Below are 25,272 nucleotides of genomic sequence, written 5' to 3'. Positions count from 1 at the left end.
TTGGGTTCCCTACGGTGACAAAACTGGGTGTGCAGCACGTTTTCTCGATGTCTCAGCGGAGACATAGACAAAAACAATCTCCCTGCCATGAAAATTTTATTAATCACGGACGAATTTAGTGAATAATAAGATATTGTACGGTTTCTGAGGTGAAATGGAACTCGGTTTCTCAATGGGTTTCTTATTGATTGAAACTTGCAAGGACTTCCCTTCTCAATAGTTCACTAATTCCTCTGTTGACAAGAAAAAGAATGGTCAGCTCAATTTGGGACTGTCTTTGTAGTTTTAGCTGGAAAAAAAAAGGTTGGAATTTTGTAACAAATTGTCTTAGGAGATATCGATGATATTAGGACTTAAGATTGTTCTTTGGTTTATATAGTTGAGAGTAATCGGTTTTCTACTATAGTCAATGGATTAGTAGAATACACAAACGCATATTAGCATATAATTTGACAGGGAATTGAATGTTGAAATATACAATCCCAACTGTTTTCACCCTTTTGGATCAAATAAGTGCAAACACTCGTATTTGTTGAGGTCTTGGAGGAGATGGATTGGGCTGATTAGGGGAGGAATCTTTTGGGGCCTTGAACGAGTCGACTGAAGCTAAGAGAGAACAATCAGGAGGTGTTGTTCGTAGACACCGCTCTCTGGCCAATCTGGTATCGTAAGCCAAAAAAGCAAGCAGATGGAGCAATAAGAATAATTAAGAGAAAGAAAGCACGAGAGAGAGTGTGCATGAGGTCGTATAGAGAGTGTACCTCTTACGTTTACCTGTCTCGTATAGATGTAGCCGTTATCAGTGTAGCAATAATGTTGGATCTGTCCTTTCCTGACCTCAACGTTAGCCTTTATATGTTTAATAATTGAGAGGTATTAAGAGGCTGATTCACGACTCACTCAGAGAAATTACTACCTTTCGTATCACAGTATCTATAGCAAAGAGACTTTACCAAACAAGGAAAAAAAAAAAGAAAATAAATGGCCTAAACATGCATGTGGATGAACAACAATTACTTTAACTCCATTAAAGGAGTTCAAATTGGAGTGGGTGGAAGGGAACTTAAAAATTCTTGTACCAACCTCCTCAACAGTTATATACGTCAAGATCCTTTGTGATAACGGATTGAACAGGTGCTGAATATCCCATCTCAAAAGTGAACAAGTTAAAATTAAAAGGCAATTCATTTTGCCTACTCATCAGTTTTATAGAGTAATGACAACATCTTTTAAGGGATCATAGTTCCTTAAGCAGATTTTACTTTGCAGGAAGCATTGCCGACCAACATGTTGCCTATTCAAGTTAGTGTTTACTGTTTAGTATGTGAAAGTTTAGTTCAAGTAATAACAGGAATTTATGACTTACACAATATCCAAAATTAGTTTATAGGTGCCCAGAACTGCTACAAAAGTAGAAACAAAAAAAATCTTCAGCAATCCTTTCCTGTTACTATCTTTCTCGAACTTGCAATCCTAAGCTTATCTTTGATATTTTATATGCTGCAATAGTATCTCTTCTGTCTCAGCTTTAACACTGCTTTCACCACTTTCTACATCTTGGTTGTTGGCCATTTGTTATCTGAAGCAGTAATGAAGGAGTGGGATCATTAAGATGAAAGGAGATTGTTTTGCTATGAGTATCTAGGCATGACATTAATGCATATATATATATATATATATATATATATATATATCTCCAAAAACTAGAAAGTACAAAAGAACATACTACAGAAGAAGTGTCTGTAGTATGTCCTGATATCCTGGAGGAAAAGGAAAAAGCTTAATTTCACATGGATTCCTTAGCTATATTCGCCAGTATATGCATTATTACAGCAATAGAAGAAAATATAAAGGACAGAGAGAACCAAGATACCAGCTTTAGATTGCAGAGGTTATACTAATAAATACAACAAGTTGCCTTATGCTCAAGACTGCAAATAAGTAAATTATTTCTAACAAACATATGAGTGCAACTCAATAGGATCTACTACTGATGGAAACTCTTTAGATTAATAAATCATCTTCATGTGGAAGATGATTGCAGATCTTTGGTATTGAAAACTTATGACCTGGTCGAAAGAACATCATCAGACTGCCTCCCCAAGCTTTCATAATTAGCCCTCGCTCAATGCATTATTTGTAAAAACTAAAACTATACGCAAGCATCGTTATTATCCATATGACATGTTGTAGGATAGCAAATAAGGCGATGGGTTTAACAATAGTTTACAGTAGAACATCAATTTGACAATTTTTGGAAGGGTTTTCTGCTGTGATCAGAATAGGTTAACTAGTTGAAAAAATCTCACGCATTCCTCGAAGTGAGGCCAAATAAAAAGACAAAAATGCCTCAAATATATCGGTTGTTAGATCTAAGAATAGCATTTCTCTTATTTCTGCACTCTGGTGAAGAGGAAGCTGAATAAAATAATCAAGGACACGAAGCCTTATTTGGTTGGGGCTATTCCATGTCAACCGTCAAGTTTCAAATTTTATGAAATCGATTAATGAACTTTTTATACACGTAAACATCATATTTTGTCTGAAAAATTTTTTGGTAATAAAATGAGCTTCATTTATAAAATTATGGGCCCAACAATTGAAAACTCAAACAAAAAAATTCTTGAACCTTGATTTTTAATTTTGATTATTAATTGAGTTTTGATTTTGATTTTTAATTTTAATTTTAGTTTTGATTTTCAATTTTGATTTTGTTTTTACTTTTAGTTTTCTGAGAAAAGGGGAAAAAAGGGAAACGTCAAAAAACAAAAAAAGAAAAGTAAAAAAAAAAAAAGACAGAAAATCAAAACCTGTGTTTGGTTTTTTAGAGAATTTTGGATTTTAATTTTGTGAAATTTAATGATAGATTAATTTAGAAAAACTTGATTCCCAATTCAATAAAAAAAGAAAGATTTAAAAACCTAAATCTTAAAAAATTTTCTTAGATTCGGTAAGATTTCCTAGTTTCTAAACTAAAAGGGGTTAAATCCCTGTATAAAGACAATCTGTCAGAATAAAAGGGAGGAGGAAGGAATGTAGAAGCAAAAGGGCAATAAAAAACTTTTTGGGTTTATATTTTTTTTGGGATTTGTGTTTAGGGTTTTAGATTTTTATTTTGATTGTTTGAGAATTGTAGTTTGATTTTGAGTTTAATCTTGGATTTCTAAAATTTTTGGTCTTCTGAAATTTGATTTAAATTTTGGGGATTGGATTGTTCTTTTTGTAATTTTTTCAGTGTTTTGGATTTAAATTTGAATTTTTTTATGGGATTTTGATTTTTTCAACGAGTTTACGTCAATTTCTAAAAAAAAATTGAGTTTGTTTAAATTTATTGACAATCAATTGAATGTTTTTTAGCATCAAATTCTAAAATTAATGATCGATTTGTAAATTTATCGACGATCAGTTAAATTTTTCAGTGTCAAATTTTGAAATTAGTGGTCGATCTTTAAAAATTCTTAAATTCTTTGTTTGAAGTTAGAGAGAGGTAGGAGGAATTGGGATCTAGAGATAGACTAAGCTAGGCAAATTTAAGAAAAGTCTTATTTTTTTGCCTTTGAGTGCAAAATGGTGCCATTTTGGGAAGAGCCAACCCAAGTGGATCCGCACTTAGACTTGGTAATGATCTAACGTGCGTGTAAGTTTTTTTTTTTAAATTCCAATTTTAATTTATTTTAATTTATAATTTTTATTTTTTGGATTATTTTTTGTTCTGTTTGTTTTAAGTTTTTTTGTTTTTTATTAGGATTAAAAAGAAAAAAGAAAATTTTGATAAGAATATTTATGATTGTATATTTGCTTGATTGGTTTTGCATGAAATTATGTATTTGCATGATTATTTTTTATTAATACTTGCATGATTAATATTCTCATAATGATTATATTTACTTGCATAATTAATATATTTATTTACATGGTTATTTATTATTGCATGATTATTGATTAATTTAATTGCAAGTTTGTTTGTATAATTTATATTATTATTTGCATGTTAATATATTTAATTACATGTTTGCATGATTATTTATATATTTAATTACATGTTTATTTGCATGATTTATATTATTATTTGCATAATAATATATTTAATTGCATGTTTGCATGGAAATTATTATATTTACTTGTATGGTTATTTTATATTTATTTGAATAATTACTTAATATATTTATGATTGCATGTTATTAATATACTTATTTGCATGATTATTAATATATTATTTGTGTGACTTAGTAATATATTTGCATGGTATTTTATATTTAATTGTATGATTATATTTAATTGCATAATTGCTAATATATTTACATATTTTTATATTTATTGTGTGCATAATTACATGATTATATTTAGCCACATGATATATTTATGTGATTATATTTGATTATATATTTGCATTGTATTTTTTATTGTATGATAATTAATATATTTGCATAAGATTCTCATATGAATATTTTAACATGATCTAAGTATGATATTTGGTATGATTTATAATATATTGACATGATAATTTTTGCATGATATGATTTTTTAATATTTATTGTATGATTGCATGATTACTTGATAATTTGATAGAATTTTGTATTACCATGTTATGATTTTGATTTGCATGATAAAAATCATTTTTTATTAAGGCTTGAGCAAAATAACATATAATTAATGTGATACTAAATTTGGGCATAAAAGGGTGCTAACATCTTTCATGTATGTAATCGACTCCAAAATATTAGTTTGGATAATATACACCAAAATCTATTTTTTTCAGGAATCTTTAATTTACAGTTAAGACAATCTTAAAAATAATAGATTCACGTAGGTGATCAGTCACACATAAAAAAATATATTAATGATAACTCCATAATTTTTGTGTATATTGGGAAATTTCTCAACCTAGACGTTGTGACAATATACAGCAACAGTCACAGTCCTCAGGTAAATAAGCAGTTTCTATAAATAATGGAACCTTTCTTTGTTGCATATACTTAACAGAAAACAAGCTAAAACTGAAAGTTTCAGATGATATATGGTAACACAGACTTAAGTTAGTGTATAGAAATGGTAAGAAACAGGAGAGATCTAGAAAGTTTTGTAATATGATTGTTTGGTTCAGCAACAGCTTGTGATATTACTCACATGGAAAGATTGCAATGGATCTTTGGGAGCTACTGGCAGTCTGCCAAAACTTTTACTTGACTAACAGGGGATGATATATATATATATATATATATATATATATATATATTCCTAAAAAGTGCAATGGAAGAGCTCCAATGCAGCATCTACTGACGCACAAATGCATTGGAAATTCGGAATTCTAGCTTTGTTCTTTCTCTAGTAATTTAATTAGATAAAGGGAAATGTGAAAGACTCTGAAAAAAATATAAGTCTGAATCATTCGAATAAGAGCTAATTTTACTTTTGAAATATGTATTATTTGCAGACTAGCAGTGCATTCAAAAGTGTAACACAAGCATGGTAATAGAAAAAAACAGATTAATAAACCTAATAACCAGTGACAGCTTTCAATAATAATAAAAAGAAATTACAGAAATGTCTTTTCACTACAAAAATTCAAGAGTTTGCCCATGCCAAACGAAAATATGAGCTCATAACAAGTATAAAATTCATTAGTTAAAAAGTTTTAGTCACAGATAGTTATGGAATAGTCAAATGGCAAGTTACTGTCATTGGATCCTACACCAAATTTCTAACCATCTTTCTGAGAACAAGCATTCAGTGTTCTCAATTCTAATCAAATTTCCTTGCATCATATTCATGGGGAATGTTGTGGGAAATTACTACATCCCAAGAGGAATGGTCTAAGAACTTTTGTTTCTTTAAAGCTATCTCCTCACCTCGTAGATCTCTGGTTCTGACGTTTACGGTTTAATCAGTCAAGGATGTTGTGTGTCTAAATGCTTTTTACCAAACCATACACAAGCGGTCAAATGCTTAACAAAACAAACAATTCAAAAAATACGAAGAGTTTACAAAAAAGAAAAGAAAGAGGTTTAGGGATTCCTCAATAATTTATCACAGGGAAAATATTTAATGGCAAGTTGGGGACAAATTAATAATGGAAGCTGATGTAAGTATAAGCATTATTATAAATGCAAACAAATAATTCCAGCCTACCCCAGGTTATTATAATTAGAATCTATGTTTATTCTTAAAGATCCCATCAAACAAATGATTAATCCTCATAAAAAAGAGAAAAAAAAATCATGTTAAAAGATAATATTTTAGGATAAACACAAAGCGTAACAGTTAGCCGCTTTTTCTTATCCGTTCAAACAGAAATGGTGGTCTCCCTTTGAAAATGTCACAACTATGAAAATTCCATGACAGTAGCAATTTTCAAAGATGAAGTGGTTGATCTTTCATCCATCAGGAAAAAGTGCCTCTTTTTCCTGCACTCCTCAAGGCTGCTCCTTGTTCAAACGATTAGAAAGCCACGACAATGACTCCTTCCTCTCATTTTCGAAGTCTTTCCTTACCTGCTCCATTTTCACACCACTCAAATGTATACCAACAAGTCAACATTAAATTAATCAATTAACTTTATAATAATCTAAAAGTAAGCAAAGAAGAAAGAGCATATTTTTTTCTTCTATCTTCATTTTCCTCTGCAATCAAATAACCCCTCCTAAATCTCAAAAGTTTTCCAGGGAAAGAGGCTGGAGTTAGCTATTCCATGGACAGGTTAGTGAAAGCCGATGTGAAAGAAGTAGAATTAGTCTTCATGGGAGGTCAAAAGAGCACCGCAGCTTTCCGTTTAACAAATCTTATGCATACCATGTCCGTGGCGGTTTCTTTAACCACCCAAAGTCCATCTTTCTTCTCTTTTAACAAGCCTTTTTCCATAATCCCTCCCCTCTCATCTTCATCCTATACTCTCCTCTCCCAGCGGTCTGATCAACCTCCTCTGTCCAATCCTCCAGATTCCATCGCCGTCAAAACCACCATGCTTCCTTTAGGCAAGGCTCATCATGATGATCTCCGCCACCTGTTTTCCAAGCCTGGAATCCACATATTCAAGGACGCTACTTTACCAATCTCCTTTGTGGGTCCTCATGTGATTCAACATCTCATTTCTAGCCATACCTATATCGCAGATGTTGATCTGTTTCTGAACAAAGCAATTTCTGGGTGTAGTGAGAATCAGCTCACATGGTTACTCAAATCAGCTGTCGTTTCAGGGGAACCTAATTTGGTTTGTTCCCTTATTGTTCATGGTGGAGATCTAAATGATAAGGACACTAAAGGAAGGTCCTTGATCTCCTTAGCTGTTGAAGCTGGAAATTTTGAAGTTGTCAATGTCTTGATTTCTTATGGTTGTGAAATTGATAATTCAGTTGATCATGTTTTGCACTATGCAGCAGCAATAGATAGAGTAGATTTGATAGATTTCTTATTACGGGCTTATAAAAATGTGAACTTGGATTCTGTTGACCTCTGTGGTAGAACTCCAATTCACATAGCTGCAAGTTACGGTTATACTGAAATGATTAGATTTTGTTTAACAGTTGGAGGGAACCCTGAAGTTTTAGATATTAATAGATGTACTCCACTTCATTTAGCTGCTCAGGAAGGTCATTTAGATGCCGTAGCGTGTTTGTTAGAGGCTTCAAATTATTCTAAATATGCTTTGAATAAACAAGGGAAGACTGCTTTTGCACTTGCTGTTGAAAATGAGCATTCAAATTTGTATGATTTGTTGCATTTAGGTGATGCTTTGAGCCGAGCTGCAAGGATTGATAATGTTAATGGGATAAAGAGTTTACTTGCTGAAGGTGCAAATGTGAATGGAAAAGATCAGAATGGATGGACACCTTTACATAGGGCTGCATTTAAAGGTGGAATTGAGAGTGTTAAGGTTTTGCTTAACCATGGTGCTCAGGTTAACCTTGTTGATGATAATGGGTACACACCGTTGCATTGTGCAGTGGAGGCAGGACACGTTGAAGTTGCTATGTTGTTGATTGCTCATGGAGCTAAAGCTAATGTGAAGAGTCTCGTTCCTTTGAATTCTGATTGTTTTAAGAATCACCCTTCTTATGTTCAACCTGTGTGTCATGAGAAGGAACGAGCTTGACTGGCTGTTTTGTTTATTTTTCTTTTCTTGTGGTAATTTTGAAACCTGTACAGAGGAGTAAAATTTTCATTGTATAATGTGGCTGGTGTCACTTTCTTTGGTTAGAGGGAGAAGGGAGAATGTTCTGCTCCCAACCAAGCAGTAAATCCAGTTCAGAGGATCAAATTTACATGCCCAAATGAAATGGGATTTTGCCTTTTATCAGTATTACTAGTTGCGTTAGGTTCAGTTTTGATAATTCAGTTTCCACCAAGTCCTGCCTTTTTGGCTGTTGAGAGAAATGAGAAAATTCATAATTTATTGGAGTTCAATTTGGCCTAAGCTAAGTATATAATCAAGTAGTAGAAATATAATATTGTGACGTTTCCATTGTTGGATCATTTCTATCACTCAATTGAGAAAATTGGTGAACGGTGACATCAGAAACTAGGCATGCTAATGTACATCAACTCTCACTACTGAAACCAGAATCATTATCAAATTATCCAACAGGTTGGGCTATAGTAATTTGCCATAGAGAAAGTCCATGGTGGATTATTGGGTTTGTGCCTTATTTCAACCAAGGACGGGTGGGTTAGTAATTGGATACAATAGAAACAGCCCAACTGAAAAATAAATTATTGTTAATTAAAAAGATTAAATTGAAATTATAAACTCTAAAAAATAAATAATATAACCAAAAGTTTTCACTTCCCGCCTACGCGTCTAATCTAAAATCAGTCGCACCAAAATTGAGCTTCCACGTTGGCGATCCAAGTGAATTCAAACCCAACCAATCAAAACACAAATCTAAAACCTATTTCCACGTTGGAAATCCATGTATCGAAAAACAAATTCCACGTTGGCGATCTGCGTGAAAGCCAAACAACCAATCAGAAAGTACCTTTCACTTCTATATAAACCCAAAGCGCAAAAAACCATATCTCCGTATCCCACCAAAAGCAATTTCAAACATTCCTAAATCTCACTTTCGCTTAATTTCCTCCTTGAAAAAAAAATTTCTTCATCCATGAGCTCTGCAGCAACAACAACCAAAGGAGGCCGAGGCAAGCCAAAGGCCAAAGCCATTTCCAGGTCTAGCAAAGCTGGTTTACAGTTCCCTGTTGGACGCGTTGCTCGTTTCCTGAAGAAAGGACGATACGCCGAGCGTGTTGGATCTGGATCCCCCGTTTATCTCTCCGCCGTCCTCGAATACCTCGCCGCTGAGGTTTATGAAATCGAAAATCCTCCATTTATGTGAAAACCTTTAAAATTTAAATGAAGGCATTAACTAATCTGTTTTTGAATTTCTAATCTCACAGGTGTTGGAGTTGGCTGGAAACGCCGCAAGAGACAACAAGAAGAACAGAATCATTCCGAGGCATATTCAATTGGCTGTGAGGAACGACGAAGAGTTGAGCAAGCTGATGGGAGGTGTGACGATTGCAAATGGAGGGGTTTTGCCTAATATTCATCAGAATTTGCTGCCAAAGAAGAATGGGAAGGGAAAGGGCGATATCGGTTCCGCTTCTCAGGAATTTTAGGGAGTATTCATTAGTACATCATGTCTCTTACATTGGTTGGGTTCTGTTGATAGCATGTGATGAAAGTATGGTTTTACATGTGTAAATCTCTTCCTAAGTAATGAAAGGGTAGAATTGAATTTTGTTCCAGCTTTTTGTGCAGTTGCTCTCTCTTTATTCATTCATGTTTCTAAAATGTCAGCCAATTCGAATTCCATTACATTATTATTATTATCGTTCTTCGACGAGCAGCTTTGAAGGGTGTTCGATGAATCAAGCTTAAAATAAAAAAAAAAACTCTGATAAAAGAAATGTGCACTAGCTGTCTGTAAAAATGGTTAAAGGAGTTGTGCCTTTATTTACTTTGTTTTGGGATACGAGTTATTTATGTTATAGCAGGTAGAAGGGAGAGGATGCTGTGATTGTTTCCCCTCGATGAAACTGTTCCGGCCACTCTGAGAATATAAACATGCAGTCCATATTATTAGAAACAGGCAAGACAACCTCGGATGGTCAAAAATAAATAAGATTTGCTTGGTTGTTGCGGACAAAACAGCGGCTCACGTGGTGGTTTGGGGGGTAGGAAGCGTGACGCGTTTGAGCCAGGTAACATTATTAGGATGGAGAGCGGCATTTTCTTGTACAACAAGAACAATTTGGTGTTGAGAGCAGTCAGAAGGTGGGGAGAGTTTACCATGGAATTTATGGAAACACCTAATATGAGAAATGGGTTCTGATAGATCTTATGGAAACAATTCAAATTTGTTCACACGTGGCAATATATAATAAAAATTTGTACACTTTTTTGATAAAATATGAGATTTTGATGTTTAAAATATAAGAAAGTTATAAAATTAAAACTTAAACTTTTTAAAAATTATTTTTTGTAAACTTTTTCCTTTTTAACAAAATTTTAAAATGTTGTTAAAAAATTAAAAAAATAATCCCAAATCCCTTACAGACAATTCCCATCTTCTAAAAATAACATTAACCAAACGCTAAAGAACTCGAGATCGGAGCTCAATGGTGGGGCCCAGATTGTTGGTCGGGACCCTGTCTTTTTTCTTCTATTTTTTGGTGGTTTTAAGAAAATTAAATGATTCTTTCATACATATTGAGAATGTGAAATAAGTGGAGGCCTAACGCTGGAGGGCGGATTTGTAGTCCCTATGTCGATAACCAAAAAACCAAAAAAAGAACTTAAAAAAAAAAGAGTCAAACGTTAGAGATGTCCGTAAATCCGTGATGCAAGGGGGATGTGTGTGTGTGCATCGTTCGTTTAGAATTTTATTGCTTTCCTCTTTGTTTTTTTTGCTTGTATATAGATGCGGAAAAGCCGAGTTCTGTAACAGTACGAGAGTTGATGGTCATTGTACTTCTCCTATCCTGTCGTCCTTCCGTAACAAATTGCCCATTAAATACCAAGCTGATTACTTCGAATCCCAACCCAGATTCGATAGCTCTAGTTGGCGTGACACTGACACCAGATAGAGCAAATTGCCCGTAGCATTATCAAATTCTTAATTCCCTCGGCAAAAAAAAAAAAAAAAAAATCCAAATCTTTGCCGCTTCCATTGTTAATTCATTTTCAGTTCTTGAGACAGAAAGGGAAAACATGGACCAAAAAGAATGAGGCAACATGCTCAACTCAAAGAATTAGCAAAAGCAAATCATTGAATTTCCGTATAAATTCAATATAACTTTGTACTTTTGGAATATCTTTCAATATCCTTCTTCATAGGTGTCCTGCATGAAATCCATTTTAATTAATCATCATACAACATCTCAGTAGAAAATGCATAAACAGATTCCTTTTTCCCACTCAAACTACAAAATAGAGTGGCGTACATTAATGTCTAGATTCAAACTCACAATAATTTGCTTACCATTGTAGCTGCTTTTAATGTGCTTCTGGTCAGGTTGTATTGGGATTCACCTTCTGAATACCTCCCTAGAAAGCAGAAATGAGATTTTTTAAAAAAAAGCCTCAATGATGATTTGGAGGAATCCTAAACAATGGAATATAAAACAAAGGGTTGGTAATCAACCTCCTGAAAAAGATTTAACCTGGGTATTAGGAGGACCACCATTAGAAGCCAAAATACTTCCCTGAAAGTATACCCATTGCAAGTGGGCTGTAGGCCAACAAGTTGATGCTATAGAATAGTGAACGAGTATAACAAAGAAGAATTTTTAAAGATAATGTAATAATAACAAACCTTTTTCATAATCTACATAAATGACTAAAACTAAAATAAAGAGTTAACAAAGGGAACTTCCAGTGAATATTCAGAGCCCTAACTCTAACTTTTTAGCAGAGAATGAATAAAGTATGTCTTTTACATGGAAAGCAGAAAATAAAGAATCCTATAACACTTCAATTATGAGCAGCAGCTCTAGGTGAAGGTCCCTTCTGTCAAATTCATATTACTGCAGAGGTAAACTCTGTATTTTTAATGATAAATCATATTTCAGAATGACAGTTTAATTATAGTAAAAAAGAATATGATGTAAGGACACGGAATGCATGACTTATCCTTATCACTTCTACGATTTTCCAGAGATTGGTTCTATTGAGATCCTATACATGATGAAATTAACTATCCTCTTCCCTTCTCAATTTATAAACATAAAACTTGCAGTATACCTCTCATGGCGACAGCCCTCAGCCATTCCAGAATCAAAAGTTTGGCAGAGCAAGTGGTATGAATTCTATCATAAAAGAAAAATATAAGCTGTTTATCAGCCTCAACATATACAAGGCAGCGAGAGACGGAGGATATATTGCTTTAACCACCAAAGCACAGACAACCTGCATGCATAATATCTTAGGGTAGCAAGCATTATTTTCTGCAAAATGAGAAAGAAACTGAAAAGAAAGAAAAAATAAAATATATGAACAATATTTAAGAAAGTTGATTTTATCTTTTCTCTGTTTGCATATTTTGTCTCAAATTGGCAACTCCACAACACCAACCTGTCCCCCAAGGAAATAAATAAATAAAGGAGAAGATCTACATACAAACCGATCAGGCCAATGGATTTGATAAAGATCAATGTAATCCATTTGCAGACACATTAAACCGCAAACTCAAACATGAAGCTATAGAGCATAATAGAATACAAACACACACAAAAAAGGCACACATAATATCATTCTCCTAGAAATAAATTTTTAGTTGTTATGTGTTGTGCATATACATACACATCACGGTACAAAAAATCGATTTGTATTAGTTATGCGCAGTCATGGTAAAACCAAATATGATGATGGTTAAGTTAGGTTATAGATAGCTCAGTAACTTCAGTTGCACTAGTGTGTTCTATTTATCCAATCTACAATCAGGTACTTCAAGAAAACCAAATTCAGAGAGGTATTTGCAATTATTATAACTTAATCATAAGTTACAGTTAAAATGTTGATTATCCAGAATACCCAAAGCACCGTTTCTAGGAAACAAATTACATAATTTTAAGAATGGGCCTAAATGAGTAAACTTAACATGCAAGGACAGTAGTCAGGAATTAGCAAGAGAATTCCCCTTGATACAAGTGATAACGAAATCATACATGGGATATTAGCATAAAAACATCATAATACACTAATTACATAGGAAAACAATTTCAAACAGTGAACAATCGAGACACATTTACAGTGCAATTGATGATACAGCAACCATAACATATGGAACTAACCTGCTATCTGTAGCCTCAGTAATATTCCTGGCACCTAAACACTTTGGCCCATCTCTAATCCAATTCATTTGCCCAGAAGGACCAGCAATCTGTCTCATAACCACTTGTTATGATCAATATTCAATGCAAAACTTTTAAAAGTGTGACAAAGATTAATGGATTGACAAATATACACCATTAGGGAAATACTCAGTTTGAAAATTTTGATTCCCACATGATGAGAATCATCATATCCACACAACCAATGCTATAAACTTCACAACTAACTCGCTGCAATTCTGGACACAGTCCTGATCAACAGACCAAAAGGTATATTAACAATATACACCATTAGGGAAATACTCAGTTTCAAAATTATGCTTCCCACATAATGAGAATCATCATATCCACACAACCAATGCTATAAACTTCACACCTAACTCACTGCAATTCTGGTCACAGTTCTGATCAACAGACCAAAAGATATATTAACAGCTAAGGGGGTGAAAAGCATAAAAAGGCATCCCTTTTCAATTTGAACTTATTCTACAACGTATATTATACTAGTGCCACATGCAAAACCTTGGATTGAAATGTTTGTCTAACTCTAAAAAGATTTAGTCCCATGCAGATACTGAATTGAAATTCTTCCTACTACTGAACAAAGTCTCACCCTGCAGGTTTAACCAAAGGACAAAACGCATGAAACTGATTTTCCTTTTTCTTCTTTTCTCGCAATGAGACTAAACTGAAGTATACATATCCGGAGTGCACTCATACACAAACAAAGATTAAGTAGGATAGGTACAAAACATCAAAATGGACACTGATAATTAGAGGACAACAACCACTTAGTTAAACATCTGATAAGGCAAGAAACAGAGCTAACCTCGGTAGCAAGGACAACAAGATCAAGGGAAATCTTCCTCTCTCTAACCCATTGACCAAAGTATTTCTCACTCTTCCCTTGAGTTTCAGCATGCTGAGGAACTGGATACCTATACTTGCAAAACAAAATATGAACATAAATATCCCAACGCTTAGAAACCAAAAGAATGCGAAAAACCCAAAATGAGTTTAAGGTAAGTAGGAGGAAATTGTACATTTCGGCAGAGTCAAAGAAGTTGATTCAGGTGTCAAAAGCTTGATCGAGAAGAAGAAATGACTGAGGAAGAAAGTTCTGCTCGCCAAAAGTCATTGCTTATAAGGACAAAACTCAGAGAGATAGAGACATTACTAGAGTTCCAAGGAGAGCCTTGAAACTGTCAACTTAGGAGCAAGGCTGTCTAGACGAAGGGACATTCCTCCTAATGTCAACCAAAACCCTGGAGAAAAATGGCGGGACTTATCAGATGAGAGGATAAAGGATGCTCCCCGGCTCTGCTACGAACTTCCATGCGGTCGTTTAATGAAAATTCCAATACCAGATATAATAAGCAAAAATGAAAAACCAATTGGAGATGCAGGGGATCAAACCCTGTACCTCTCGCATGCAAAGCGAGCGCTCTACCATTTGAGCTACATCCCCAATTGATATTCATCATCAAAATATCTTCCTTGGCAGGTTGTCTTTGCAAAGTATCAGAATTTGAATTTGACGAACAGAATAATCCGACCCATCATAAAACACCAGAAATATCACGGCCGGTGGTAAGTTAAGCCTAGCTTACTTGAAAGAAAGAAAATTATTGCAAATGCAAGGTAAATAGTATTAAAAACGTTGCTCATCTGAGAATTAATATTTCCAGATAAAAGACACCAACTTCCTCAAACATTTCATCAGATGAAAGTCTTGTTCTTATACATATTCATTTGATTCTATAAGAGAAAATGTAGCATTTCAATTTGCAGAACCTATATTCAACCAAAGCAAAACCATCCCAAAATTAAAACTATACAGGATCGATTGAAAGTTCAGAAAACAACCCATCAAGATCAATCTGATTCTTTTTTTTTTTTTTTTAATAATAATATTATAATAAAGTTCCAAAGCAAGGAGACTCTCTGACACTACAAAAATGAAAGGAGAATCTCCTAAAATTCTTGTGAAGCCGATCCAATATCACCCTTCCCTTTACCAATCTTCTTCGGCAACAGATTTTGATGAATGTTCGGTAGAACACCACCGTTAGCAATCGTAACAGTCCCCAAAAGTTTACTCAACTCTTCATCATTCCTCACAGCCAGTTGTATGTGCCTGGGAACGATACGATTCTTCTTGTTGTCCCTAGCCGCATTTCCAGCAAGTTCAAGAACCTGCAAACATAAAGAGAGTTTTTACATTCAAGTTTTTTAGTCCATACGGTCAAATTTCCACCTAATTGTTTTCGTTTTGGTCCGACCCTATTAAAGTAAATTACGATCACGGAAATGTTAAAAAGAATAGAGGAAAAACGAAGGGTACGGACCTCAGCGGCGAGGTATTCAAGGACGGCTGAGAGGTAGACGGGGGCACCGGCACCGACACGATCGGCGTATTTTCCGGCTTTGAGGAAGCGGGCGATACGGCCTACGGGGAACTGGAGGCCGGCTTTCTGAGATCTGGAAACAGATTTGGAGGATTTAGGCTTGCCTCTGCCACCCTTTGTTGATCCTGTTGAGCTCATCTTCGCTTTAAACCCTAGATTATTATTGTTAAGAAGAAGAAACAAATAAAATTGGGGCAGATGCAGAATGGAGAAATTAAGTGAACTTTTCTGTGACTATCAATGAGAAGAAAGGTAGGAATTTATAAAGGGAATGGGAAGCTGGCTTGCTGGCGGGGCAATATGTTTTGATTGGTTCAGGGGAAGAAGCCACGGATTGCCAACGTGGAATTAACATAGTAGTGATTTTTCCCTATTTTCCAATTTTCTATTTTTTGTATTGGGTTAATGCAATAAAGCGCCAAATGGGCCATTGCGACTGTTGAAGATAGCCACGTGGCTCTTCACGGAAGTTTTCTTTCTTTTTCTTGAGCGCCCCGTTTTATTGCGCCGCCAAAATTCAAAAACCCTAAACACGCCAAATACCTCGATTTTGCAGCAAAAATTGCAGAAATCAGCCCAGAACAAACAACAATAATCTCAAAAACCTTCCTAATCAAACCTAAACCACGAACCCAAACCCAAACCCCAAAATCCTAATATAGGTCTTCTTTCAAATCTACTCAAGCCCCAAACCTCGTTTCCTCAGTCTCTTTCTTCTCCTTTTCTCCTTTCCACACGGACCCACCTTTCGCTGCAGCCTAGTCCGCTCCCCTTTCTCTCTTCTCCCCTCTCCCCATCTCCGACGGGCGACGTTTCCTCCTCCTTCTCCGTCTCTCCTTCCGACCTCTCCGGTCTCTACCAAGTCTTCGATGTCAAAACCCGGACCCCACTTCGTCGCCTCCGGTCCCATACCGTCCGGTTTGTTTCGTTAAGTAACCAGTTCTTGGTAAGCCCCATTTACTTTCTGGCGGCGACGATGCTGTTGTTAAATTCTGGGATGTTGCTGGGGAAAGCGTGTTTTGGACCTAATGGGCATAAGGATTATGCTATGCGGTGATTGTAGTTCTGTAGGTGGTGATATTTATAACAGATTCTTATGATCATATTGTCAAGGTTTTGGATTGGAGAGTCGAAAATCGGAGGTAAGCTGTGGAAGCGAATCCTGGGAAACAGGTGGAAGATGTGATTCTTGTGGTGGATTAATTGCAACTGCTGGTGGGAATTCAGTAAAGAATTGGAATTTGTTTAGAGGAGGGAGGTTGGTTTATTTTATGGAGAGTGGGAATTCAAATAACGTTGTTACGATGGAATAGCGATCGCAATAATGTCATCATCGTCGTCGTTATAAAAAAAATGTGATTGAAAAATTTAATCACTCAATAATAATGTAATAAAAAATAACAATAATAATGAATCGTTATTACTATTATTTTATTTTTTTTATCGATATAAATTAATTTTTTTTTTTAAGTTTCAATCCAATTTCTTAATATTTTTAAAAATTAAAATAATAAAATAACGAAAATTGTAAAAGTAAAAATAAAAGCAAAAGATAACTTAGTTAATCAATTTTATTTTTATATTTTTAGTTTTAAAATTTATCTAAAAAATTTTAAAAAATAATATCAATTATTAATCATTCAATCGATAGTTATTTAAATTCAAATCAACTTCAAATCTTCAATTAACAATAAAAATAAAAAAATAAAAAAAATAAATTATCTATTTTTTTAATAAAAGTTTTATAAAATAATATTAAATTTTGTGTTTATAAAAATATGAGTGAAAAAGATAAGAGTATACGAAGGAGATGTGAAAAAAAAACAAAAAAGAGTTAGTTGAGTTGTTTTAAGGGAACAACGTTGTAAAAAGGTTGAAGATGAATAAGAGAAATTTTTAAAAAAATTTAAAGACTATTTAAAAGAAAATCAAATAGTGAGTCGAGATGTTAGATCTTGTCTCAGATAAAATGATGGGTGAAAGAATGGGATCAGATGAAATGGATGAGGTGGGTGCGTCAAGGGTAAAATGAAGTGGAATGCATTGGAGGTAGGTTGGAGATATATGATTTTTATTTAATTTTATAATTAATTTTATTAAAATATAAATTTAAAATTTTATAATTTTTTAAATTTTTTTTGAGAAAATTTAGTTAAAGAAATTGAGATTTTTTAATTTAAAAAATTATGAGATTAATAATTTAATACGATATATATAGAAATTTTAAATGAAAAATTTTAATAAATTTTTGTGTAAGCTAAATGAAAAATAATTAAAATTAAATATTATATTTTGATTTTATTATTTATTAATTTATAATTTTATATTTAAAATTTAATAATTTTTTTGTTGTTTTACTATTTATATTATTATCAATTCTTTTGCTATTAAATTAATTCTTATTAATTTTATTTTCATTTTTGTGTAATTATTGAATATTCTATTTATTATAATTTAACTAAAATTATGAATAATTATTTTTAGAAAATAAAAAATATAATATCATAAACTATTTTAAAAATCATTAAATAAAAATTTTTATAATTATAATTATAATTATTATATTTTATAACAAATTATGTAAAACTAAAAAAATTTATGATCAAGATGATGTTCATAACCATAATGATTTCTATTATATTCGAAAATACAATAAACATAATACAATCAAATATGACTGCTATTTAAATCCAGTCAAAATGAAACTATTAAATTTATGTAGGAAGAGTTGGGAAGGAAAATGGAGGTTAGGATTTTTAGTGTTGGTTTAGATGTGTATATGAAAGTTTTTGATTATGGTAAAATGAAGTTTACTCATTCCATGAGGTTTCCTGCTTCCTCTTATGTCGGTTAGCTTTTCACCCAATTGTAAGACTAGAGTGATTGGGACAGCAAATGGGAAAATGTAGATTAAACTGCTAGCAACATTAGTCAATGTAGCAATTCTCATGGTTGGATTAACCCCTGCAAAAAGTGTTCTACTGTTGCTTAAAAAAAAAAAAAAGTTGAAAACCTGGCCACAGCAATATCTGCATCTACCGACTACGTTGTATGCGGCGCCATTTGTATTTGTCCCCCGCTGGTCATTGATTATCATAGAATTTGGAGACCGGTATTACCTTTTATGAAACATAAAAGTTACAGTCACCAGCAGAGCTCCCAATTTTTGACAAGCAATGACCCATGTTGCGATTGTATGCAGCTATGGTATGATAGTTACTACGAAGGCAGTGAGTAATCGACAACAAGAAATGTGAATATTTCCTTAAAACTAAAAATTTCATTATATATAGCAGACAATGATTAATTAAGGCAGGGGATGCTGGACAAGGTTAAACAAAGGACGCCCGTTCTCCAATAGCACCCAACCGAGGGCAATGGAGGGTTTAAAAAAGCTAAAACTGTAAAGTGAAAACACACTAATCAGCTAAGCCTAATTCATTGTAGTTGGATGCCCCTGCAAGGTCAAAATCAAAGCAATCAAGTTAAAAATCGAACTTGTCACACCCAATCAGACAAGCATTAATTTTCTGCTTCAGGACATCAGAAAGGGCATATTACACGTGAAAATAAATCCTCTCCTCAAGACAAGGTTTAAAAACGTCAATCAACTTACCAAATAGGATATAAACAAACATAAAAAAGACTAAATCTTATTATGAGAAGTTCACCCGTTTATTACTTATTAGATAAAATGTAAAAGAAAAAAAAAAAACATTTTGCTATGCTCCAATATTATACCAAAACTTATATCAGGATTGGGTCTCAATAACAAGCTAACAATAGATCATAGCCAAAATAAATAATCAATCCTAAATGCTAACCTCTTAGGATCATATGTTTAATAAAAACAGATAGATAAATCAACATATGCTTAAGTGTACTGAGTACGTTTTACTTTGATAAGATGGAAAACTAGCTTTGTGTTATGGACATATTCACATCAAGGTTGGACGGTACTTTAACGTTGTCATATGGAACAGTTGCAAAGAAAATCCTATAATGGTGTTTCAAACAGAAACTGAAATTTGGGGACTATTAAGTTCCAATGCTGTTCCACTTCATAAATCCCCAAGTTATCGTGTCTTTCATACTTGTCAAAGTAATGATCAACAATAGACAGAAGCAGGTGCCTCAAACAACACATACAATGCAGTTGCAGTTCACATTCTAAATTCTCGTCTTAGCCAAAAGACCAATCTCCAAATCATGCATGGAAACTAGAAATGCATTTCATACCTGAAGTACTTGAAGCAGCTAAATTATCTGTTCCAGAAGCTCCAGTCCTTGACTGGCCTCTGTTTTCTTCTCTTGAGACTCGTAATGACCTAGGACTCAAGCGCATGTACCCAAAGGAGCATTCTCCTCTTCCTCATCTTTCTTATCTCCCTCACCCTGAGCATCTTCTTGGTCTGATGAGCTAGTTGACTCCTCTTCACTTGAATTGTACTCATCAAAATGTTTTTTCCCCTTAATATTTTGCCGCTTCGGGGGACAACCCTTACATCCTGCAATCGTCCCTTCCTTCTCATCTGCAATAAACCAGCTGAATTAGTTCTTGAATTAAAATACAAAGAACGGAATCATTACTCAACAATGATGATATGATAAGAAAACCACAATGCTTGGGAACATGTGATCAAATTTCTACTTCACATACAAAAGAACAAGAGAATGATTGAAGTGAGATTAACTAGTACCTTGAATCCCTTTGTTCTTTGCACACTTCTCTTGCAAACTATCATAAAATGCAGTGTAGTGGCACCACCTGCTTGGATCCTCATCTGTATTTACATTCTCTGTCCGCTTCTGGATATCCTGTGGACTACAAAATAATAAAATATTAAGTGATGCATACTGATCAATCCCTGTCCAAAGAATGAAATAGAATGTCTTACATTACATAGTAGAAATTTCTTAAATGGCTCGGATGTCAGGCACTGAAAGTCTTGATTCAAAATGAAGCACAAAAGCTTCCAGCAAAGACAGCTGTTTAGAAGCAGCTTGAAAAGGCATGCTCAATGCCTTAACAATTCTTAAATCTATGGTCTGTGCTTCTTCCATGCAGCACAGATGAATATTCCAGCAAGCCGAGCAGCCAGGTGCTTACAGTCCTAAAAAGACTCACATTTTAAGGATTCATCACTTTTTGAGGGTTCAACATGTCAAGGATAGACCTGGTGAAATGAAAAAATGGGCTCAACTACTAAAGGGGATATACAAAAAGAGAGAGACATATCATCAATGCTTCCAGTTCATGTCAATTTTAGGCTGGTCAAAGAGTATACTTCTAGCCTTCTATAATCTACATGCCACTCCTACAAACTCTGAAGAAAGCTCTTTGATTTTAAGTGGACAACACTCAAAGCCCAAGTAAAAGCTTTTCTGACTTCATTTCACTTTGATTATTTTCAAAAAATGGGACAAATATATTCTAAAAACAGAGCAAATTAGCAAATTTCAATTAAAAATGATTTTACAAACTCTTTCTACGTGAATATAGTCTCAAATAACCTATACAAAAAGCCCTTTCGGTCATTACTCCCAATAAGTGGCAGGGCTTTAATGTTTGCTTCATGTCTATGAAAAGAAGAAAAAGCTTTGTTTGTCTTCTCACTTCTTTTTTTTAATTGTAAGAGATGGTCAGTTGGTTTTGATGCTGAATCTCAGGGCTTATAATCAACCCTATTGAGATATCCCTTCATTAGGTACATGAGGTTAGTGCATAAAGTTGAGAAGCAAAGAAAAAAAATAAAAATTTCCAGCCGTAAATTAGCATACAAGTAAATATTTTTCAAAAAGACATGCTGAAATTAACATATACTGCAAAAATAAAAGAAATTGTAGATTAGTACATGAGGTCTGTCACCAATGACTAAATTTCACCACAATAATTGAAGTCAAGAATTCTACCCTCTTCAAAGCTTCTAGAAAGATTACAGAGATATCATCATCTTTTTTCTTCAGAACTGTGATCAGACTCTTTACAATCTCTACAATGCCAGCTCCACGCATCACAAAATGAGAAATTATCTCTGGAGCAAGATAATCCTGCAGCAGAAATTGGTTTTTGACTGAGTTTTGTAAATCAGAAATATAATGGGAAACAACAAGAAATGCCAAGAATGCAAGAAATAGCATAGCAAACACTGACCTTTGGAACCGTATCACTAGCTATCAACTTTGCAGCAGCAATCATGGCTGCATCTCTATTTGTCTCCTCAATATACTCTTTGTTAACATCTTCGTCTTCTGTGTCATCTGCAAAACATACGTTCAAGGTGTAACTAAACTTTGCAAATAAATAGCAACATGAAAGTTTAACATGAATTCTCATCAATGTATGCAGCCAACATCTAAAAGGTGTTAGTTAACAATAGGCAGGCATGGAAAAGTTACCTGGCTCCAGTTGATTTCAACCATATGGTGAGGGGTAATGGCCCGGTTAGCAGCAAGTTACAGATTTCAAAGATTGAGCTCAAAAAAGGAAATGAAAGAAATCATCACCTGAAATTTTGAGCTGTTGCTCGCAAAGCCTCCAGAAATTTTGAAGAATAGGAGCATCTGGACAAATCCTAACTTTCAAGCTTTGTTGACAAAAAGTTAGTCTTCCTAAACAGACAGCAGACATCTGCTAGCATAGTACAAGCCTGGGTCATTAGATGAACTTCATTAGAGAAAACAGTAAACGGTCTTCTGGAATTTTCTTTAAAAAAATCATATATTAAGGCAAAAGGATTAACCTGCAGGCTAGTTGATTTCCAGATTTTCCACCTTCCCTGACTTCAGGAGGAGCATTAAGAAAGTACTCAAATTCCTCGAACAAGATGCCACATTTAGACAGGAGAGAGGATAAGGATCCTTCAGAGACAGTTTCACTGTTTATAATAGAGTGCAAAGACCAGGCAACACCAAGCACATATTGAGCAGCAGAAAACTAACAACCTAAATGAGAATGAACAGCAGTTATGAACGAATGCAAGGGACAGAAAAAAAACAAAATGAAAGATTTTTAAATTTGCTCATTTAACTTACTTCATCATCCAAGTTTCTGAAGCTGTGAAAGATTGTGATACTATCTCCATATAATTGATACAGGCCTTGATAATTGAAGCTCACACAACCATTTTAAATTTACAAGAAGAGAATTCATCCTCTCCATCCTGTAAATTTAAAACTTGTCAACTGTATACATTCGGTTAACAAGGCCACAATCAAGAACAAAAGGCCCAGATAGAAACATACAATCACTTCTTTAATAGCAGATTTAAGCTTATCAATAAGTTCATCTTCAAGCTCCTTGAATTTATTATGAGCAAAATCATGCAGCTCTCCTAGACTTTCAGTGAAACAGAATTTAATAGCCTTCACACAAGATCTCAATGTGTCCTTCTCACCATGCTTGAAAAATGCATCTTTGATGAGCTGAAGAATAGTTCTGAAATTCTAGAAGGGAAAGCAGATCAGTACTAAATATGAAAAGGTACAAAAAACTATCTCATAACTGACATTAACAAGCAACTTTACCACCTAACTGTTCCTGTCTCTTCAAAGAATGAAGCTCAAGGTTATAAACACAATAATCTCAACCAATGATGGAATTTTGGCCTCATCAGCCATGAATTTATGCAGAAGTAATGGGTAGTTCTTCATCATGGCAACAGTTATATATCGCCTGTTGCTTTCAAATATTTCCTGGAATTTTAAAAAAAGACAAATTGAGATTTAGTCATCTTTGTGAGAGGCAATACAATGCAGTGAAAATCATCATACTAGTAATGCAAATACAAATAATACTGCAATTAAATCCTTATATGAGCTAAGGAGGAATGATAATAAGGAGTAAGAAACAAAGAATTTAGATACTTTTTGAGGTAATATTGCTTCTGATTATCAGAAGCTGGAACAATCCTCTCTCCAACAGCCTTTCTGACAGAAGCAAAAAGAAGCCTACTCAGGTTTGTTGCATGTTCATCAGCTATTAATGGATTCTCATACAAGAGCATGGAGATGATACACTTCCAATCCTCCAAAGCAAATTACTTAATTACCAAAGACAGTATATAATTAGGGCATATAAATGCCATTTTGAATGCCTTGTACTTTTACTTAATGATGAGGTAATTGTTCCTCAGAAGCATGTAGGCCAGATTGATGGAGGTGGAGCTGGAGGTGGAGGTCAAACTTGGAAGTAATTCCTGGGACACTCCATCTAACTAGTTTTCCTTTGTAACGACCATCACAACCACTATTGGCATTTTAAAATTTCAAAGTAGACTGCCTCAAACATTCACATGCACCACATGTACAAAAATGTCTTTGGTAAAGATAAATTTTGAAGGATGAAAACTTTCACGAACTTAGACTTCTTTGTTTGTTAAATCATTAAATGTTATTTCCCTTCTTCTTCCTCATAAACATTGCATGCAACAAATACAATACCCAACCTTGCTTAAAGCCTCTAAATCCCCACCTTAGGATGTAAATAAATCTCCGATCTGTGCCTATTGCCTCCCCTTCCCAACCTGTCACGAGCAACAAGGAAAATACTCTTCATAGAACAACACTACAAATATGTACTTAAAAGGACCAATTTTATGGTAAGAGCAAAATGTAGAAACCCATAGCCAACATAAACTAAGATCATAAGCTTCATTCATAACTCTAGGGATCTTCAGTAGAAGCATATAAATTTAAAGATTCAAAAACAAAAGAAATTCAAAGTCAATTACCGATTTATCTCTCGTCCGCTCTTTTCGAGACATCAGAAATTCCCTCAGCAGCTCGACTTGGCTTACTTTTGGGACGAATTTCTTCGAAATCCTCGGGTGAACCCTCCCATTCCTCTAGGTTGGGGCTCCCATCATGGGCATCGCTACTCCTTTCTTGATTCTCCCTATTGTTACCGTTTGCCTCACGAGGTTCATCTCCACCTCCTCGAGTTTGAAACCTAGCCCTTTTTTCACCAAAATTAGGTCAACTGATATACTACAAGAATTAATTTACATGCGCAGAAAGAGAGAGAGAGAGAGAGAGAGAGAGTAGACAACTACCGAACGACGAGTAGTAATTGTAGGGTCGAGGCGCACCGTCATCCATGACCTAGGATTTGAATTACTACTAGAGAACTTGACCGGGACAGAGAGGGAGAGAGAGAAACGGATATCTGCCCTGAGATGGACCGAATTAGCAGAAATAGAGGAGAAAATGAAATCTCCCGCCAAACGATTTTGTTAAGTTCTAAGGGCCGTGAGATCTTAGTGATTGGAGGCGAGGGTAATTTAGTGTGAGAACGTCAAGGACTCGTAGTATGGTAAGTGGTAACGGATACACTTGATCAAGTCGCCGCTAAGGCGCTACACTAACTCTACTATTTTTAAAATAAAATAAAATAAAATAAAATAAATCAACAAGATAGAATTAAATGCTATAGTAACGGTGAGGGTTAATTTGGATTTATGTTCATTGTTTTTAATTATTTTATTTTTTAATAAATAATAAAATGACCGACTGCACGAAACCTATTATATCACATTTT

At 34.3% G+C, this 25,272-nt stretch overlaps 2 protein-coding genes, 1 non-coding gene and 4 pseudogenes across 5 annotated transcripts; 3 read left to right on the top strand and 4 right to left on the bottom strand.

Moving 5' to 3' along the window:
- Positions 1-6,556: 6,556 nt before the first annotated feature.
- LOC111314196 (protein VAPYRIN-LIKE pseudogene) lies at positions 6,557-8,400 on the top strand (annotated as a pseudogene). The gene has a single exon (XR_016332580.1). The product of XR_016332580.1 is annotated as a protein VAPYRIN-LIKE pseudogene (transcript).
- A 339-nt stretch (positions 8,401-8,739) lies between these two features.
- LOC111314197 (histone H2AX-like) lies at positions 8,740-9,741 on the top strand. Its single transcript, XM_022915321.2, has 2 exons — positions 8,740-9,296; positions 9,391-9,741. Exons 1-2 carry the CDS (start codon positions 9,099-9,101, stop codon positions 9,610-9,612), a joined length of 420 nt encoding a protein of 139 aa, XP_022771056.1. The 5' UTR covers positions 8,740-9,098; the 3' UTR covers positions 9,613-9,741.
- Positions 9,742-9,863: 122 nt separating this feature from the next.
- Positions 9,864-14,849, bottom strand: LOC111314195 (uncharacterized; annotated as a pseudogene). The gene is made up of 7 exons (XR_016332581.1): positions 14,370-14,849; positions 14,156-14,264; positions 13,288-13,376; positions 12,239-12,303; positions 11,640-11,747; positions 11,478-11,542; positions 9,864-11,337 (listed from the first exon to the last, which is right to left on the bottom strand). The product of XR_016332581.1 is annotated as an uncharacterized LOC111314195 (transcript).
- Positions 14,722-14,794, bottom strand: TRNAA-UGC (transfer RNA alanine (anticodon UGC)). The gene has a single exon. It is a non-coding gene; the product is annotated as a tRNA-Ala (tRNA).
- Positions 14,850-14,972: 123 nt separating the features above from the next.
- LOC111314194 (histone H2AX) lies at positions 14,973-16,297 on the bottom strand. The gene is made up of 2 exons (XM_022915315.2): positions 15,675-16,297; positions 14,973-15,522 (listed from the first exon to the last, which is right to left on the bottom strand). Exons 1-2 carry the CDS (start codon positions 15,870-15,872, stop codon positions 15,301-15,303), a joined length of 420 nt encoding a protein of 139 aa, XP_022771050.1. The 5' UTR covers positions 15,873-16,297; the 3' UTR covers positions 14,973-15,300.
- LOC149512131 (protein SLOW WALKER 1 pseudogene) lies at positions 15,940-17,161 on the top strand (annotated as a pseudogene).
- A 1,992-nt stretch (positions 17,162-19,153) lies between these two features.
- On the bottom strand, positions 19,154-23,740 carry LOC111313061 (sister-chromatid cohesion protein 3-like; annotated as a pseudogene).
- Between the last annotated feature and the right edge of the window lie 1,532 nt (positions 23,741-25,272).

Source organism: Durio zibethinus, chromosome 23 (assembly GCF_047325235.1).
Source record: "Durio zibethinus cultivar Kanyao isolate XHJ-2024 chromosome 23, ASM4732523v1, whole genome shotgun sequence".
Taxonomy (NCBI): domain Eukaryota; kingdom Viridiplantae; phylum Streptophyta; class Magnoliopsida; order Malvales; family Malvaceae; genus Durio; species Durio zibethinus.
Note: the sequence above shows the minus strand (reverse complement) of the source record. Positions and strands in the feature narration are given on the sequence as shown.